Source organism: Mixophyes fleayi, chromosome 12 (genome assembly GCF_038048845.1).
Source record: "Mixophyes fleayi isolate aMixFle1 chromosome 12, aMixFle1.hap1, whole genome shotgun sequence".
Classification (NCBI taxonomy): Eukaryota; Metazoa; Chordata; class Amphibia; order Anura; family Limnodynastidae; genus Mixophyes; species Mixophyes fleayi.
In genome coordinates this window covers 13,401,457-13,420,762 of record NC_134413.1, presented here as the reverse complement: position 1 = coordinate 13,420,762, position 19,306 = coordinate 13,401,457, and the positions used below count along the sequence as shown (strand labels likewise).

The 19,306-nt window shown below is 41.4% G+C and overlaps 1 protein-coding gene across 1 annotated transcript in view; it reads left to right on the top strand.

The window, feature by feature from the left end:
* The window catches only part of PPP4R4 (protein phosphatase 4 regulatory subunit 4), a 96,949-nt gene that overhangs the window by 47,668 nt on the left and 29,975 nt on the right, over positions 1-19,306 (top strand). The window contains exons 3-6 of the mRNA XM_075192541.1: positions 8,118-8,220; positions 11,297-11,444; positions 15,204-15,281; positions 18,699-18,801. Of these exons, the coding sequence (XP_075048642.1) occupies positions 8,118-8,220; positions 11,297-11,444; positions 15,204-15,281; positions 18,699-18,801 (432 nt within the window). The remainder of the gene's footprint in view (positions 1-8,117; positions 8,221-11,296; positions 11,445-15,203; positions 15,282-18,698; positions 18,802-19,306) is intronic.

The window sequence follows — 19,306 nt, the reverse complement described above, 5'->3', positions numbered from 1 at the left end:
AAAAATGCAGACACGCAAGGCGATCTTTGTTTACTCACAAGTGCGCCCATTTATCCGCTTCACACATACATAAGACCGTGTCCACGTTCAGCACAGCAAAACAGGCACATGTACACAACGATGGCTGCTCATAGTGAATACCTGAATTAAATTGATGCATAAAGCGTGTGCTAGAGCTTCCCCATAGTGTAGAGAATACTTGTCAACTCTCCCGGAATGTCCGGGAGTCTCCCGAAATTCAGGTAGGTCTCCCGGACTCCCGGGAGAGCAGGCAAATATCTCGCAATCGGCATCCTGCTGTCAAAATGGGGCGTTTGGCGGTGAATTGATTCATTTTGGCCCCCCCGCAACAAAAACGTCATTTTGTCGCAGGGCCAAAATGACGCGATTCACCACGCCCCGCCCCTCCCGCCCTCCAACCATGCCCCGGAATGAAGTTTAAAAAGGTTGGCAAGTATGGTGTAGAGTGGTCTAAACCAAAAGGATCATTAACGTTTTGTATGACGCCTCAGATTCTGTCGCGTTGCACGGTCACCCTACACTTGTACATGAGTACAAATTAAGCATCGGTTTAACAATAAAGTTACAACATTATTTTACATTACAACATTACTTTAAAGTGAAGTGGAGAATTTGGCTTGTCTTGTGACGGATATATCAAACTGGGGGATATTCATATTTGTTGGAAAAATAGTTTGATGCCATAAACTCTGTTCTATCTCTGATAATTGTGTTTGGACCTCAAGACCTTTCAGATGTTGTGTGGTGTATTACAAAGACTGCAGTGATTTAGCAGGTCAGACACCATGAAATTAACTTTTTTCTGATTCAATAGTTTTTTTAGATCGCCCAAGATATAAATAGTAAAAGTGAACAGTGCAGTTTAGGGATTCGCAGATCACCCCACATGGGACGCAGTTTGTGTTTTCAGCCTCCAAACTACAGGACAGTAAAACCGCAAACAAAATTGCACTTTAGTAAATTTACCCCCATATCGCCAAAAAGACTGTAATAAAATACAAAACTGTCAGAGAAGAGCTTCTAAATTGGTTACAAGAGCTACTAATAAAGTAATGTGTAGAATAAGGGGTCACAGTTTTTAGAAGAAAGGATGATATGTCTACAATACTTATGGTGGGGACTTGCACTTCTACATTCTCAAAATAATTTGAGAATGCCTGGGATACACTTATTGACATTGTTAAGACTTAAATAATAATAAACATAATAATAATAATAATACAAATAAATATATAAAATAATAATAATAAAAAAAGCAGGATGAAACAAAAGCATATAATAAATAAATAGAATCAAGCAGAAATAAAAACAAACATACACACAAATAAAAAGGCAGTGTAGATGGAGCTGTAGGTTATTTTCTGCCATCATATTCTATGTTCTGTATAATAGACACCATGGCACAGACCCCATCAAACATACCACCTGGCACTTGCTATAGATTCTATTACACCCGCTACATGTCACTTGGCATACCCCCCTCCCCTGCGTTTCACACAGACCTCATTGCACAGAAGCCATGTCACCTGGCACAGAGGAACCAGTGGACAGATTGCATGGCACTTGGCACAGATCCTAGTACATACATCGCCTGGCAGGCGCCAGTGCACACTTGTCATTACTGCACAGACTTCATGGTTCCTGGCACATACCCAATGTCACTTGGCACAGAGACCCTCTTTGCTCAGACTTTCTGCTAATTGTCACACACCCGAGAAGGCCAAACTTCATGGTAACCCATTGTAGACCCAAACTTGTCTTTTTCAATTTGCCCTCTGGAAATAGGAATAAGCTCTGGAATAACTTAGCAGCGTGGTGCTGCCTGCAGGTAGTGTTGCAGCTTTGGTGGCGCTATTAACTTAGGCTGAAAGTTTGTCCTAATGTTGCATGTAATACATATCTGATGATGAGTTTGCTCATCACCAACCAGTCGTCTCCTGAAGGCCTGTGATTCACTACCTAGGCTGGTCAGAGCTATGTGTAGGAACAAAAGACTGCCCGTCCCACATGAGGAAACGGCACGGTGAGGTTCCTGTGAGGTTATTTAGTAATTAGCCGACAAGGGAAGGTAGAAGAGGTCCTAAAATATTTTTATTTTACTTTATTGGGATGGGGGGCTTGCGTGATAGGCTGGATAGAGTTGTTTTAGTCTTAACGTCACAGGTAGGTGTAACGTCCTTATTTCATTACTTATATATCTCCAAAAGGGCTCAGACCCGCTTCCCATGCCGGCTCCAGCTTTGAGTAGGACAAAGCTAACACAAGATTGGCCTCCTTACAGGTGGGATGAGCTTGGGAGGCCGTTGGTCTCTATATTTTATATCCGCTCACAGAATATAATAACGCTGCTCACCAATCTTTCTGTTCAGTTCTCTTGTTGTCTTTGTATATAAAGGAGATTTGGCTAGAACTCTGCCGATGTAGAATGAAATATGGCATTGATCGCGGTCACTCTCGGGAAGGGAATGTTAGATCTAACGAAAGTTTCTTTAGGTTTTTTAACACCGTTATCTTGACAAATCTGTGGAAGGTGCCCTGGAGGAGCAGATCGTTTACTTCAATTCACTTTAACTCTTATAAGCTCCAGAAATTTTTAGAAATCATTTTGTGACCTACCTTTTTGATTTTTATAAGGCTCCTCATTATTGGTGTAGTGGATCATTAATGTTCACACTTATTTGGGACTGTGACCGAGTGCTCCCGGCACCTTCCAACATTTGAAAATTGGAAAGAGGGACAAACTTTCACTGCTGCGTGTTAGAGAAGGCGTGTCCTGCACTGCCCGTGGCAGTGTGAGAGATGTGGGTGTATAATGCCCAAGTCACCCCAAAACACACACATTTACCCCAAACACCAGAATACCTATAAGTCACCCACACTCACACCAAATCACTTCAAGTCACCTCCAAAACACCTAAGCAGTCACCTCAAATGCCTCATCACCATAAAACACCGACAACCTAAATGCCTCCGGCCAGCGGTTCCCAAACTGTTCTCACAGGGGTGCCACAGCCAGGGTTGGTGGTAAACTGGGTAAGCAGGGCGGGGGGATTACTTGGTAATTATTTTGACTTAGGGATGCCTAAAATTATGGAGAACCTGAGGGTGCCTGGAACAGAGAAAGTTTGTGATCCCTGCCCCAGGCAATCACAAATAGCTCATACTTGCCAACTCTGCTGGAGTGTCCGGGAGACTCCCGAAATTAGGGTCGGTCTCGCGGACTCCCGGGAGAGCAGGCTAGTCTCCCGCATCCCGCAACTGCCTAGCCTAAATGACGCGATTTGCGTTGAATGGCGTCATTTTGGCCCCGCCTCCCGCAACAAAACGGCATTTCTGTCACAGGGGCGGGGCCAAAATGACGCTTTTGCCCGTGCCCCACCCCTCCCACCCTCTAGTCACGCTCCTTTCCCGGATTACACTTGCCGAAAGTAGGCAAGTATGAAATAACTTGTTTCAGAGTACACCACATATTATCTCTCACTAGCCCCAAAACAACCACTCAGTCACCCTGAAACATTAATACCCCAATATTAACCCCCAAGACAGACAGTGACCTAAATAGTGTCCATGTAATTAATTGCGTTTTGCTATAAAATCACTAGTGTCTTCTGGGGAAAGAATATTTTGTGCATGTTCTTCCCTCAGACCACTTCTCCTCCTGCCCAGGAGGTGGCGCTGTTACAAAACTGATTGGGACAAGTTAAGTGATGCGGGACAGTGGGTCAGTCCACCAAAATCTGGACCGTCCCGCTGGAATTAGGACGGTTGGGAGGATATGTTTGCGGTGGGATGACCTGTCCATGCCAGTCAGTGGTTGTGTCTCAGATGTTTTTTTCCTGGGCACTAGCAGAATTCCTTTGCAGGAAACTCAAGTACATTAGTAATATTTTATTTCTGGCTCAGTCTTCCCCTCTGTGCATATGCTGCAAGGGCAGTTCTCCCCGATCAATTACAAGAGGCAGGCAGGGAAAATTGATGATTATAACCTTGTAGTCCTTTTTGGCAATCTCGGCATCTCATGTAGGATTATCGTCTTGCAAGTGCTTAAGTGCGGCTCTTGTTACAGGACATGTCTTGTAAAATAGTAGATTAAACAGTACTAGGCTGAGCTTGGCAGGTTTATCTATAAACACATTGGGTGTATGAACGTTCTTGTACATAGTGTAACCCCACAATCTCTCTGCATTAGTGTGACAGAAGCCTCCCATTACTAATCTGTGCGTCTGGGGACACTGCTACATTAAATATTATTAGGGGTAGATTGATCAAACCTTTTAAAAATGAAAAGTGTAGATGTTGCCCGTAGCAACCAATCATTTTTTAGACTGTACTAGATAAATGATAGCTAGAATCTGATTGGTTCCTAATAGACTGCTGAGTCGAAATACGTCCACTAGGTGGCGCCTTCCTGCTATTTTTCAATGAAAACTTGGGCTGCTCAGTGACCTCAAGTAGAGGGATGTCTTGCTATTATACAGTGCCTCTAAATCAGGAGCACATGCAGTGCCTCTAAATCAGGAGGACATGTAGTGCCTCTAAATCAGGAGGACATGTAGTGCCTCTAAATCAGGAGGTTTTGCAGTGCCTCTAAGTCAGGAGGTTTTGCAGTGCCTCTAAGTCAGGAGGTTACGCGGTGCCTCTAATTGTCTTCCTACACATGAGGAAATATAAGTCATACAAAGACTAAGGGGCCAATTTCTTAATTAATGGGGTTTTGCCCCATTAATTATCATCTGTCATTGAAACTTTGATAGATGTTTTTTCGGAACCCTTTATTAAATAATAATCCCGGGACAGCGCATCTGATAGGAGGCTGTGACGATTTTACTTACCCTAAAATCCTGGTCAGTGTCCTAGCGACCGGAGAGGAGAGCAGGCAGCTGCGGGGAGGGATCTGGAGATCCCTCTACGGCAATGCTCCCCCGTAGGATTCAATGGCTAACGCCAACTTCAGTCATTGCGGACATAGCTTCGCTGTTCGGAACTTGATAAAATTGCCCAGACCGCAGCCTCCATTGAGTATTATGGGGACTGTGGTTTAATGCAGTAATTTTTCTAATACAGGAGATATCTTCGTTAGGCTTTCCTTAAATGACCATTTTACTTATAAATGCCTAAACCATGTGTATAAAGCAGTTTCCCTGTGGGCCCAGCTGCTCACAGTAACAGCGTTCAGCATGGTAGTTAGTGGTGACAGTATTTGTAGCTGTATATATTTAGCTTTGCTGAGAAAACAGGTTGGTCCTGTTCTCTGAATCTGCAAAGTGTGAGCTTCTCTCTAATGCTTTCAGGTTACTATTAGGTGCTATTACTAATGCATTCAGCTTTGTATTGAAATCCATCTGTCTCCCACACACAGTGGGGGCAGCGTTACTGTGGGCTGATCCATGAGAATGCCGCCTATCAATTCATGGAAGGACAATGAGACATGAGTCAGGTGCCTAAGAGTGATATTTGTAAAACAATAAAGGCCACTTTCAGCAGTCGTTTCACGTTGATGGATGGAATGTCGATACGAATGCTCAGGGTACACCTTGGTGCGCTCACATGTGCCCGTCGTTTCTGCCCATCAGCAGCGCCCCCCGGAATTTGTATCCTGAGCTAGGAACTACACCGTGGCAGTATCAGCAGAACCCAGGTGAGGGTGTCCGGTACGCTGGTGTAACCTCTCTTTAGCCGGTACCCCAAAGATGTGGTCCCCAATAGATTGTATTATACGTCTGACAGATAGCAGACCCAATTGAGGTCTGACCCCACAGCTTGCACTCCTCTGGTGTAGCAGATTCATACTACCATGATATGAAATGATGGGCATTTAGAGGGCAGTATTTCCAGGTGCCTTGGCATTAGTTCATATTAAAATCTGCAACATGTAAACTGCTGTAGAATCTGCTGAGGCATTATTACAGCTCATTGTTGAACAGCTAGAAGACCACATCAACCTTATCAGACTTCATCATAGTTGGCGACTCTCTTGGTATGTCCGGGAGACTCTTTTCCTGTTGTGGCACTATCCTGCCCGCAAGGTGGGTATGGATGTGCTGTGTGGGCGCAAATTGTGCCATCAAGCACTGGCCACCTTAACGAACACTGAGTCAACAGGGACGTGATTAGCGCAATTATCATCTTCATGTGCTTTGTCCCCAACCACGTGATAAAACGTATTCCACCATCTATTTCCACCTCTTCTTTTCATACCCCCCACACCTCATTTCTCCAGTGGTTGAGGAACTTAGAGAACATAAGAGATCATTCACCAACAATGCATTTAGGTGCAAAATTTTCACTGAACCACAGTAGCCAATCATCGGCCATCTTTTATTTATCAAGTTAGGCGATCAAAGCAAGTGTCTGATTGGTTGCTGTGGGTCGCTGCAAGTTCTGCTCCTTTATGCAAGGTTAGTAAATGAGCACTGTATTTTGGACCTTTGTACATGTGTTGGGGGTGTTGTAGAACTCCCCAGGCTGTAGCAGAGGTATGAGGGGGTAATAACGTGTGCCTAAGCTGTGGTACAGAGTGCATGAGAAAATATCGTAGAGGTGATCTTGCTTTGTTGGAGATAGAGGACTGGATTTACTGAAACTTCTAAATAAGGTAAAGTGGAGGTGTCGCCCATAGCATCCAATTAGATTCTATCATTTAATGTACTAGATAAATGATAACTATAGTTATTTCCCTTAATTAGACAGCACCATTTCAGTTGCCTACTTTGCCTGCTGAATCTAGACATATAACCTTAAATGCCTCTAATGGCCATATAATTTTAAACCATAGATTTGTTTGCTACCCTCCCATATTTTAGAAGCCCACCTCAGTGCCCCAGCTGAGCTCCGTCCTGACCTTGGTCTGTCTCTCTGACATGGCACAGGGCAGTGTTTACCTTGGCACTCTCGTGTGTACCTGCCCTGTCTCTGCTGTCTCTCATTCATTGGGAGACTCTCAGCCTGGGACTTCATTCTGTTCTTCCCCCTTGACGGGAGCTGTCATCACCTCAGACAATGGATACTCACTGACAGAAGGACACAGTTTTATAAATGTAATAACGTGCGGAATATAAGAGTCACCTTGTCCTATGAGCTTCCCCTCTAGAGTCTGACAGCAGCTTGACAGCTGAGGAACAATTATACATATACCTATGTAGGTCAAGATAAGTATAATAAATACATCTATACAACTACCGTTTGAAGCCAATGTCAAAACATATGTCATGTATATGTTCCATAAATGCTGATTTTTCTCCATAACTTGTCTCATCTGTCATATTTACTAGCAGCCCTCCCTACCAACCAGGGACTGGCTGGCCAATATTACCCCGGGGGCGCAAGACTTGGCTCAGCAGCCGGTTAGGACATTTAAAAAAAACATCTTTTTATTGTACCCTGTGTTTAGGGTCACTACAATCTTACTTTACAAAGAAGACCTTAGTTTCCTTATCTCTGCTGTGCGTCCTAATAAGTAGAGACAAGATATTAAGGAGGGTTGCACTGTGGCAGAGTGGTTAGCATTGCTGCCCCAGAGAGTTGGGGGTCGTGTTTTTTGTTACAATTAGGGCTCTACCCCCCTGTGGAGTTTGTATGTTCTCCGTGTGCGCGTTGGTTTCCTCCCACAGAGGCCAAAGACATACTGGCAGGTTAATTGGCTGCAGACAGAGTGGCCCTTAGAGTGTGTGCATGCGATAGGGAATTTAGACTGTAAGCTCCTTTGGAGCAGGGACTGATGTGATGTACAGAGCTGCATATTAAAATTGCCACTTTATAAACAGCAGTAAGTGTTTAACCTTAAATTGACAATTGAGATAAACTGAAATAATTTGGTGATGCTGCAACAATATGTAATTAGTTATTGCTTTATTTAAAGGATAATTCCACATAAAACGAAACACCCAGTACAGGCCGACCTGTGGCTCTCCAGGTGTTGTGAAACTACAAGCCCCAGCATGCTCTGCTAGCCAAAAGCCAGACCATAGCTGGCAAGGTATGCTGGGACTTGTAGTTTCACAGTTCCCGGAGAGCCGTAGGTGAACCAGGCCTGGCCTAGTACATCTGTGTTTAATGTGAAGATTCTTGTTCACCTGCAAATATTTTGTATCCTCCAGCTCCGGCCAAGACATCCAGGGAACCAGTGTTGTGGCCAATCTGCCTGTACTTATACGTCAGAATCCTACGGATACTCTGCGGAGGGTGGTGCCAAAAGTCAGAGTAAGTCTTCTCTAAAGTAACATCGTACTGATATCAGCTTAGTCGTAGACTTACAGGATTAAAAAATGATGATAACAATGCAAAGTTTAGGAAGTTTTATGGAAAATGGCAAAGCAACATGATTACATTTTAGGATATCTCATATTAGTGATGACTCCATAGTGAATCTGTATAAGGCCTGAATTAAACTGCTTGCCTCTTAAGCTACAAATCTCTTAGACTCCAACATCCACCCCATCCCATGTGTTATTATTGTTATTATTATTATTATTATCATTTATTTGTTAGGCGCCACAAGGGTTTTGCAGCGCCGTACACAGTACAAACAGTAGACTATACAGGGTGAAACAGTACTGATCAATAAACAAAAATAGCAATACTTCAGAAAACTCCAGGCAGGCTAATGCAGTAAAGACGGAGCAGAAGAACAGGTGTGGAGACAGAGGGGAGGGGTCCCTGCTCATACAAGCTTACAAACTGCAAAAAAGTTAGTTGTTAGTCTGACATACAACTCTGCAGTTTCTCCCAGACAGGACTGGGTTTTATTGTTTCCCCTGACAGTACAAGACACCTATCATAGGTAGGTCCATTCAATCTGTCACCTGATTGGGTGGTGAGTAAACTAGGACTGGCGTTATCAAGGCCCCGCCCACTCTCCGCTATTCACTCCATGTAAATTGGCCTTTATCCTCTGCCCTGGGAGAAATATAAAGATTATCTATTTTCTGATGATTACAGTTAGTATGTTGGTATATATACACATAACAATGTGGGAAAAAATGAGCTTAGAAGATGCTGCCAGGGCCTGATGAAGGGTTGAAGCTACCCTTGGCTAATATGCTCGTAGTGTTATGATGTGCGCTGGACAGTCCATCGAGGTGCAGTGATGCAATACCAAGATGTTTTGCAGTGCGCATTGGTGTGTTTTGGATCTCCACTGTGTTCCTGAGTTTTCAACCTGTGATTTCAGGCAGAAGTCCTGTTTCAAGATTTTAGTACCCAGTGTAATGATTTAGTAAGGCAAAATAATTTTTGAATGGAGCGATTTTTACCGGCTATGTGGAAAACCTAGTTGACTGAACACCATTGATCTCATTCTGAGCCATATTCTGTGAATGACGGCTACGCACACTGCAATATCGCTCTGATATCAGGTAATCGGCCTGATATAGCAGCATGTGCCCGGGAAATGGCCACAATGTGTGATTATACTACGTTCAAATTCATTATCACGCATGTTCGTAAATGTGAGTATCTTACGACCGCACTAACATGCCCCAGAGAGCCTGGAAGTGACCGGCTCAGTTTTTGCTGAATGTGGCAATTCAACCAATCAGCCTGTCTGTAACTATCTGTAAAGTTGTTGACTGCAATATCCTTCAATTTCTCTGGGATTTCTGGGATTTCTCTCCAATACCTTCAATAATGATAAGCTCCTGAAACATGTTCGTATATATAAGTGAATATTATTAGTAGTAAAGTGACATGTTATATAACCGTTAGTTCTCCATTGATTGATACCACAATGATCAGTTCCTACGAGCTTTATAGATGAGGCTTTGAAACTGTGTCCTCTGATCGCCATGGTAACAGTCAAATTACATCTGACATCTCTTACACCATAAAACAAAGGAGAGAAGATCAAGCTTCCATTCATTGTGAAATACAGACACATGTGACAGGCGCTGAATCCATGATGCTATTCTCTGTGTCATAGACACATAGTGGCTTCTGGATAAGAGGTTTTCGTGTAATATGGCGCATCATGCCTAATTTGTACTAAAATACATCCCCCTTTCTTGCCACACTGCCCCTGGTAATTCCCTTCTCAGTCAGTTGTTAGCAGCGCTCCTCATAGTGACTGTAGGAAGAAACAGCTAGTGGTGGTTTTAATCAAAACTCCTAAAAAGGAAAGGTGGAGGTGTTGCCCATGGCAACCAATCATATTATAGCTATGATTTGTTCAGCACATTCTGGAAAATGATTGCTAGAATCTGATTGGTTGTTATGGGTAACACCTCCTTTTTAGAAGGTTTGATAAATCTATGATCATTCTATGTGTATAAAAGCGCAATTGAGCAGCTGCAATAATTAGCTCCCTCCTCCTTGTCTGATCTCTCATTCCCTCCCGTAGAACTTGTCACTGAGACGCTAATGTTCACTTTGCTGAGACAGTGTTGCTGTTGTCTGTAAAAACCTTAATCTTCACAGCTACAGAGAAGCAAATGAAATCATAGTTGCCAACTTTCTATTGTTGTCTTCCGGGACATCCTGGAGGAGGAAGAGGGAAGGTTGCACCAAATCGTCATTTTGCCAATGGGGACGGGGTCAATATGACTCGATTCATCACAAATCGCATCATTTAGGTTCCCGACGGGCAGGTTGTGGGAGAATTGCCTACCCAAAATTTGAGAGTCTCCCGGACATTGCGGGAGAGTGGGGCCAGTAAATGCTTAATTTTTCACCAAAAGAGAGCAGAAAAAATGAATAACAATGTTTATAGATCATCTTGTCATCGAGTATGGAATACCAGAAATCACAAGAATGTCTCACTAGTCTTCATGATCGGTCCCTTTAAACATCACTATATACTCAGAATATGTAATAAGTATTGATCTGTTTATTCAAGTACAGACCACACAGTGAAAGACACCTGGATACAGGATCAATATTGTGCTAGACAATAAAGTACCTGGATTTAAAGCACACATTGCGTGCTCTCAGCACACACGGGTCCAATCATTGGACGTTGGGGACAGTTTTGTGAAACAAGTTGTTTTTTACGAGCCAGTAAAATGCTGATTTGTATAACAAGTGGGAACTTCTGACCTCTAGTTTTTAACAGTGTATTGTGCTTGCCAAACAGAGAAAGAGATTAACGTTGGAGGAATTAACGGCATTGCCTGTGGTAAGGGTTTATCGTGACAGGTACAGAATAATCCCCAGACTGGGTGCTGTTAATTACCCCGATGTTAACCTCTGCCCCTCTTCCAATGCTGCCCAAATCTCCAGGGTGAGAAGTTCCCATAAGCTGTTGTCTAATGTTCTTCCCGTTCTGCTCTTCCCTCGTTGACAGGAGGTTCTCCACGTTGCGGGAGTAGAGATGCAGCTGACGGCAGCGTATTCGTTCCTGACTATACTACAAGAGGAGTCGGTGCCGGTCCATTCCTACTGCCTGTCCTTCCTGCAGGTCATCCTGCAGAACCTGGAGCACAGGGACACAGGTCAGGCTTAAAGGGAACGTCTGTTGTACAGGCAGATTTGTTTATCTTGGTTGTCCGTGGGTACGATGTTCAGATCGGGTCATTGGGAACAATTATATGGACGTAGCAGTTATATATATATATCAATAAAAAAATAATTTTCTCAATTGATATAATCTGCAAACATGTTTGTAGCTAAGGGAATGTAGTAATTATTATCTGTCTTATTGGTTCCTATTACATGTTTTGCATCTCTACATTGTGAGACGATAAAAAAGAGTTTAAAATAATAAGCAAACCTCTAGCTGTTATAGCCCTGTGTGATACAAGCCGCATGGTTCAAAAGCACTAAGGGTTAATTGTCTTACAGCGGCAAATATTCAGAGCAGTACAAAGTAATCACTTCTGCTGACCAAATGCGGGTTAGTCCTGACACTGGCACAGGTGTGGAGGTCTGTACCTTGATGTGCGCAGGTCAGTCCATCAAGGTGTGACATACATGCCAACTTTTAAGATTTCTCCCCGGAGGGAGAAGTCATGTGACATGGGAGTAAGAGGAGGGCGTGGTTACATTGTCGCGTCACCATAGCTCCGCCCTCACTATAGAAAGCTGAAATGAACGGAAGGGGCGGAGCTTAATGACACGATTAAGCCCCCCCAAACCCCCCCCCCCCCCCTCCTCCATTCACTGCCGTGAATTTTGGCAATTGCGGGAGCTTTGCCTACTCTTCCGAGAGTCCGTGAGGACTCCCCGAAATTCGGGAACCTCCCGGGAATTCCAGGAAAGTAGGCAAGTGTGAGGTGTGGTGATGTAATACCGAGATGTTTCGCAGTGCGCATGGGGTGCTCTTTGGACTTCTACTGTGTTGCTGAGTTTTCAACCGGCGATTTTAGGCAGAAGTCCTGTTTCAAGTTGCAGCACCCAGCGTAATGATTCAGTAAGGTAAAATTATTTTAAGCTACGCAGAGCAATATAAGTGAAGTATAGAGAAATACAAAATAAGAAAAGTGTTTTATTGTACTACATAAGAATGAGAATTGTCAGCTATTAGTAGCAAATGCATAAATGCATATTGTTTTGAGTATAATATATATATATATATATATATATATATATATATATATATATATATGTATATATATATATGTGTGTGTGTGTATATATATATATATATATATATATATATATATATATATATACATATATATATTAGATAGATAGATAAAGTAATTTGCTCACTCACTTGGGAAAACATATAACTTGTCTTTAAACAGAATATCATCCTATACACAACATATAGATGAGGTGAGTCCCATAATAAAACAATACATCGTTAATAGTTACATAACCTTAAATTGCAATTTTCACATGGATGTTTTCACATTGAGGTCTAGAGGGGACATGTTATAAAATTAGTTATTCAAAAAAATCAGGCATAATAGAATAGTAAATACCTTCCTTATATTGTAAAACTTCCTTGTACTTTAAATTTGTACCTTTAATAAATCCTGCCATATAAAGCATAGATTATATGAACGGATATTTATGGGTAAATGTATCAAACCTTCTAAAAAGGAATAGTGGAAATGTTTCCCATAGCAACCAATCAGATCCTAGCTATTATATTCTAGAATGTCGTAGAGAAGTGATAGCTAGCATCCGATTGGTTGCTATGGGCAACACCTCCACTTCTCCTTTTTTAGAATGTTTGATAAATCCGCCCGTTGTCGTGGCGCCCACATAGCAGCGGGCCGTGGTAGTTGGACAGTCTTTTAAAATTGGAATAATAACCTTCAATAGGGAGTCAAGGACATGTGTGTAGGGACCTGCTCAGCCGCTCCCCATCTGGCTCACTTGTGCTGTTATTAATTATAATATGTACTGTTAGTTTTACAGTAAAGCACACGGAAGGGTCACGTGAGTCACTTTAGAGACTATTCTGCTCTTTAGAAGATAAATAATTGTTCCCAGTGGGAACTAGATTACTAAATGGATCTATTGGCATTGGGCACAAGCCATGACATGATTTATTCCTGATCATTGGAGTTTTTTAGTCTTTTGTGGCTCTTACATAGGTACAAATTGCAGCTTGATTATAATAACAGGATGGAACCGCAATGGAAGTGTATCTGAAATGACTTCAGCAAAGTTTCATCAGTGTGTGGAATATTGTTATTATATATTTTATTTAATAGATAAAGGTTAATAAATTATAGATAAGAATAAAGGGCCTGAATCATTAAGGAACTTAGGCAAGAAATTTCTTACTTAAGTCTCCTGGACAAAACCATGTTACAATGCAAGGGGTGCAAATTAGTTTTCTATTTTGCACATACGTTAAAAACTGGCTCTTTTTCCATGTAGCACACAAATATCAACTTTAAATTTCAGTGTACAAATAAGCTGTCAAGCATTTGTGTGCTAAATGACAAAATAGACATTATTTAACTTACGTGCAAAATAGAAAACTAATTTACACCCCCTGCATTGTAACATGGTTTTGTCCAGGAGACTTAAGTAAGTAATTTCTTGCCTAGGTTCCTTAATGAATCTGGCCCATATAACATTAACACATGTCCAGCAGCTGTACAGCGCTGCTGCATATGGTGGCGCCATACCTATAAATTGTAGTCAGTAAAATAAATATTACATAGATAATTAAATACTAAATCATGGAATAAACTCTTTCAGCAACTGATTTATAAGCCTCAGTCCATCCTGAATACATGCTAACAGCAACCTTTACTCATTCAAAGTTACAGCATTGGCAAGTTTCAGATTTATCTCAGATTATAAACTTGGCATATAGGGCAAGTGTGTCACTACTGTGGCGCCACAGAAGTAGATCCGGGCACACCAGTCTTGGTAGTTGGCAGAAATCATCCCTCTTTTACTGAGTGACGTGAACCAAATGTTGTATGCCAGCTAGGAGCAAAACGCGTGGAGTCACCAGGCATCCATCGTACCAATATAGCACGTTTGTTACTTTCCATCCAGATATACCACCATAAATTTTAGGTTCACTCAGTGGATTCTACACAAGTAACAAGCGGCTTATGTCCGCCAGAGGAAATGAAAATGGTCGACAAGTTATTATTACCATTTATTTATATAGCGCCATATATTTATATGCTAATTCCGCAGCGCTGTACAGAGAACTCACTCACATCAGTCCCTGCCCCATTGGAGCTTACAGTCTAAATTCCCTAACACACACACCAATTTGTTAGCAGCCAATTTACCTACCAGTATGTTTTTGGAGTGTGGGGGGAAACCGGAGCACCCGGAGGAAACCCACCCACACACACACGGGGAGAACATATAAACTCCTCACAGATAAGGCCATGGTCGGGAATTGAACTCACGACCCCAGTGCTGTAATGCAGAAGTGCTAACCACTAAGCCCACCATGCTGCCCTAAAATCATCTATCATGAGTAAATGGGTGGTACTCCCGTTACTGACATTCTGTAATAAGGAACCAATGAGAAGACAGATTAGGTACTGTAGATGACTTTAAAAAAATAAAATAATAATAGACTGAAAAAAGAATTAAAAATCCATCACAGCTCTTAGAGCACAGATATAAATGGTACGTAGCTTCATAATAGTAAGAGAGTACCAGTCTATTACCGGAGATCTGAGGATTGTCCTTCAGGACTGCAATATACCGCAGTGTGTTATGTGCTGGGTCACAGATTGCTAATGTAATGTTCCGCAGTGAGGAAGTGTATGATATGATGTTTATTTCAATTGTTATTTTGCATGTTCCTGTGACAGGTGTTAGCAATGCCTGGCTGGACACCCTCCTGGCGGTTATAGAAGTCTTGCCAAAGGAGACCATCCGACACGAGGTAACGGCAGAGATCGTCACCTATTGTATATTATTGTCTATTCTTTACTCTCATCAATGCAATGATGTATAAACCAATGTTATTTATAGAGCAACTAGAGTTTGGGAAATGTAATATACAGAATGCAGGCTCTTGAGGGACAATAAAAGACTACACAAAAATAATATGAATACATTTCTATTATAGAGGTATTTTATTGTTAGTGCTTAATGCACTTTTTCCTAAGCTTAAAAATCTTGTTTCATATCTGTCTATCCATACATGTATGTACTTGTACTTTATACTCTTAGGGGTATATTTACTAAACGGCAGGTTTGAAAAAGTGGAGATGTTGCCTATAGCAACCAATCAGATTCTAGCTGTCATGTTGTAGAATGTACTAATTAAATGCTAACTAGATTCTGATTGGTTGCTATAGGCAACATCTCCACTTTTTCAAACCCACTGTTTAATAAATATACAAGTGAGGGATTAATTCTGGCTACATCTTGTCAGGCCTCCTATATAAACGGCAGAAGGGGGAGCAGACAGCTGAATCTGCACTGTCCATTCATAAAGAAATAATATATTCCAGTTAGGTTTTCTTTTCAAGATTTAGAGGATCGTTTTTTTTAAAAACATTTTTCCATTGTTTTCATTTATTTCCCCCCAGAATTGTATTTAAACTTTTTTTTTTTCTTTACATTGTCCAGCTGCAGTCAAAGTGGAGTTTCAGTTTTTACCTACTCAATTGTGTAAGGTACATCCCAGGAGTTAGGGTCTAACTTTAACCTGTCGTTTCCTTTTGGCCTCATCAAAGTTTTGTTGGAGCAGGAAGATGTGGGGTTATGTGATAGGCTCGTTAAATGGATTAAAGACACCGTTGTAGTCTTGGAAGCTTGAAATTGTCATCTTTTCAGTTATCCAATAAGGGCCATCACTTTAGCTTCAAGGAGTAAATGTATCAAGCTGAGAGTTTTCTGGCCGGTTTAAAGAACCAATCAGATTCTAGCTATCATTTATTTATAACATTCTACAAAATGACAGCTAGAATCTGAATGGTTGCTATAGGCAACATCTCCGCTTTTCAAACCCACCAGAAAACTGTCAGCTTGATACATTTACCCCCAAGTCTGGCTTCTGAAGATGGTCCCCCTTGTAGGGTCTGGCTGACAAATTTTAGCCTGGTGGGGGAGGGGCTGGGCAGGATTCAACTCAGCAGCCTATTAGGAATATTTAAATGAAAAAACAATTCAGGTAGACCAAGCCTAAGGTAGCCGAGTCGAGTCTGCTACAGATACAGCTAATTAGCGGTAACCCAGAGACCTATTATGGTACAGAAAAGTGATCGTTTATGAGATAACGGTAGTACACAGCCTCCATCTTTATTGGACAATCATATATACAATAAAAATCCAATCAGAGATGTTTAAAGGTTGAATAAACCTAGCATATGTTACCTTATATAAAAGAGAACCTAGTGAAATTGAGAAATGTACATATAAACGTATAAGTAGTTTATCAAAAGTGATACTTTTCATATAATAGCAACTTGTATATCCCTTTAATGCAGATAAGCACTAGAGAAAACCACTTCTTCATACTGTATGTATTCACAGTAGAGTCTAGAGATTTCTTCCAAGAGAAGTGAATTTATGCTGGTAAATTGGCCAAGTACTTACCGATCTCAGTACCGCTCACTCCCTGGTATCTGGCAGTTGTAGCACAAACTATCCGCAATCAGAGCAGTATATTCAATGTACAGTAACCATCTCTCCCAGCCGCTGGATTTCATGAGCTAGAAGGGGGCAGGTTGCCGGGTGACCATTCCGGGGGCTTAAATATTCTTTTTCCGTTACACAAAGGTCATGCGTCTGGCAGACATAGAGTTACATATGGGTTTATTGGCACAGGTTAGCATACGGGTGAAAAGCTAGTTATGCACGTCATTTACCCCAGAGGTAAACTAGCTATGGCACGCCAGCTGTAGAACTATAAGTCTTAGCATGCCCTGTCGAAGGGTTATTACATAATAGAGCTTTTCTCAGTCGATCTGATGATCTAAGGTGCGTTTGCCACATAAACGCTGCTACAACGCACCTTAAGATAAGTTGGTCGGAGCGTGCACAATTTTCCTGCATTTATCCATCACTCTGTGATAGGCAATGAAAACTAGCGCAGAGACCTGACAGTGTTCCCTATTTTTGGGTGTATTGTTGCTGTGTGTTGAAGTGTCTGAACACACCTTAAATTGACAGAACACGGCTATAGAGAAAGCTCCCATGTAATATGTACGATGTATAAACTTTTTGCTCACAAGTGTACAATAAAGGTTTTTAGCAGCATCAGAATTGAATATACAGCGCTTTAGACTGCTCTGGGTAGCGTATCACGCTGGCACTATAGAAGGGAACCTTGTACTAGAGATAATGACATTAGACGTCCAGTCGTTTAATGCCCGGCCCACTCACAGTGGTAACACTCACAGAGAAGACCACTGACCACACTAACTGGTCATCGAGGGTGCTCGGATGGAATCTGCCCAGTCTGCCTAATTTGTGACCACCTCGGAAACAGATCCTTCACTTGATAATGAAGCAGGATCAGCCCTAATCACTCCAGCTTAAAGCAGCACCACCACATAGGAAACATTGTTTCCTGAGGTGACTCCCTACCCCTTGCCATATATGTATATGTGAATGCTACAAGTTGTTTTGATGTATAGATCAATATGTATTTTAGGTGTAATGGTCCTTTCAGTGCAAATTTAAACTAACTTTAAAGTATATAATATATCATTTCAGGACATGATCAAAGATGATACTATTTAGAAAGGTTTGAGGATGTATCAGGGAAGCATTTTTTCCATGCACAGCTGACTTCCTGTTTGGTAGAACTGGTCCCATTGTGCGTCTATCCATAATTATCATGTGTGTGTTTAAATTGTTATAACAAATAAAGCTAACTTATATTTAAGTTTAAAAAGAAACCTGTGCTACACAGTTTCTAGCATATTGTTACATTAAATATAAGTAGATATATGACAGTTTTTGTTACATTTAGCAGTTATTTCATACGACTATTGAACTGTGTATGTAAAATGGAACAGCTGCATAAACAGCTGTAACAGTGACATCTACAGCCTGTACTAGGTACTACACAGAATGCTTATAGAGGCTGACAATCATAGCGCAAAACATCAAAACGTTTTGTTATTTATTTCATAGAGTTTGTACAGTGAAAATATATTTTAATAAAAGCTCTACTCTAATTAAACTGGAATAGACATTTTTGGTTTTATGTTTAAAAAACTTTCTTTATCTTATATTGTAGATCACCATTGATAATACCAAGTTTTATTGTGTTTTTACATTTGTTTCTTAGATGTTTTTTATTTAACATTCTTTGCCTAACTGTAGTATCTGTGTTCTCTGTTCAGATTTTAAACCCACTGTATCCAAAGCACAACTGTCTCAGACTTTACAATCTCGCCTCACTAGCTGTAAAATCCTGGGGAAACTAGCAAACAAGTTTGAAGCTCATATGTAAGTATTAGAGCATAACAAGTATTTTGAGACTGTTATATACACTTGGAAGCATTGGGGGTATAATACTTTCCCAGTCTTTGTACTGCAGCTTCGCATAGGAAAAAATTGGAATACATCCAAAACAGTGAAGAATATTCCAGCAACCTTCAGTTAATGACTGCACAGCGTTAGGATGAGTCAGAAAGAAACGTGATTTGCTAAGTTCATTCTTAGTTAGTTTTTTAAAGCTGCATTTCCACCTGCTGTAAGCTGGAACTAACATATCCGTAGCTCCAGGGTCCGCTATGTGAGCTCTTCTCCCAGCGCCAGGGGCGAAATCCGGCTGGGGGTGTGAGCGGGAAGACCAAGTCAGGTTAATAAAATTTTACAGTTTGTGTTAGTGGACCTTTAAAAATAAAAGGAGAAGGTATGACATATAGATGTTTTGTCAGCATCCCAACACCCAATTTAATTCTACTGTTCTGTCTATTTGACCAGGATATCATTGTCTCTTTCCTCAACA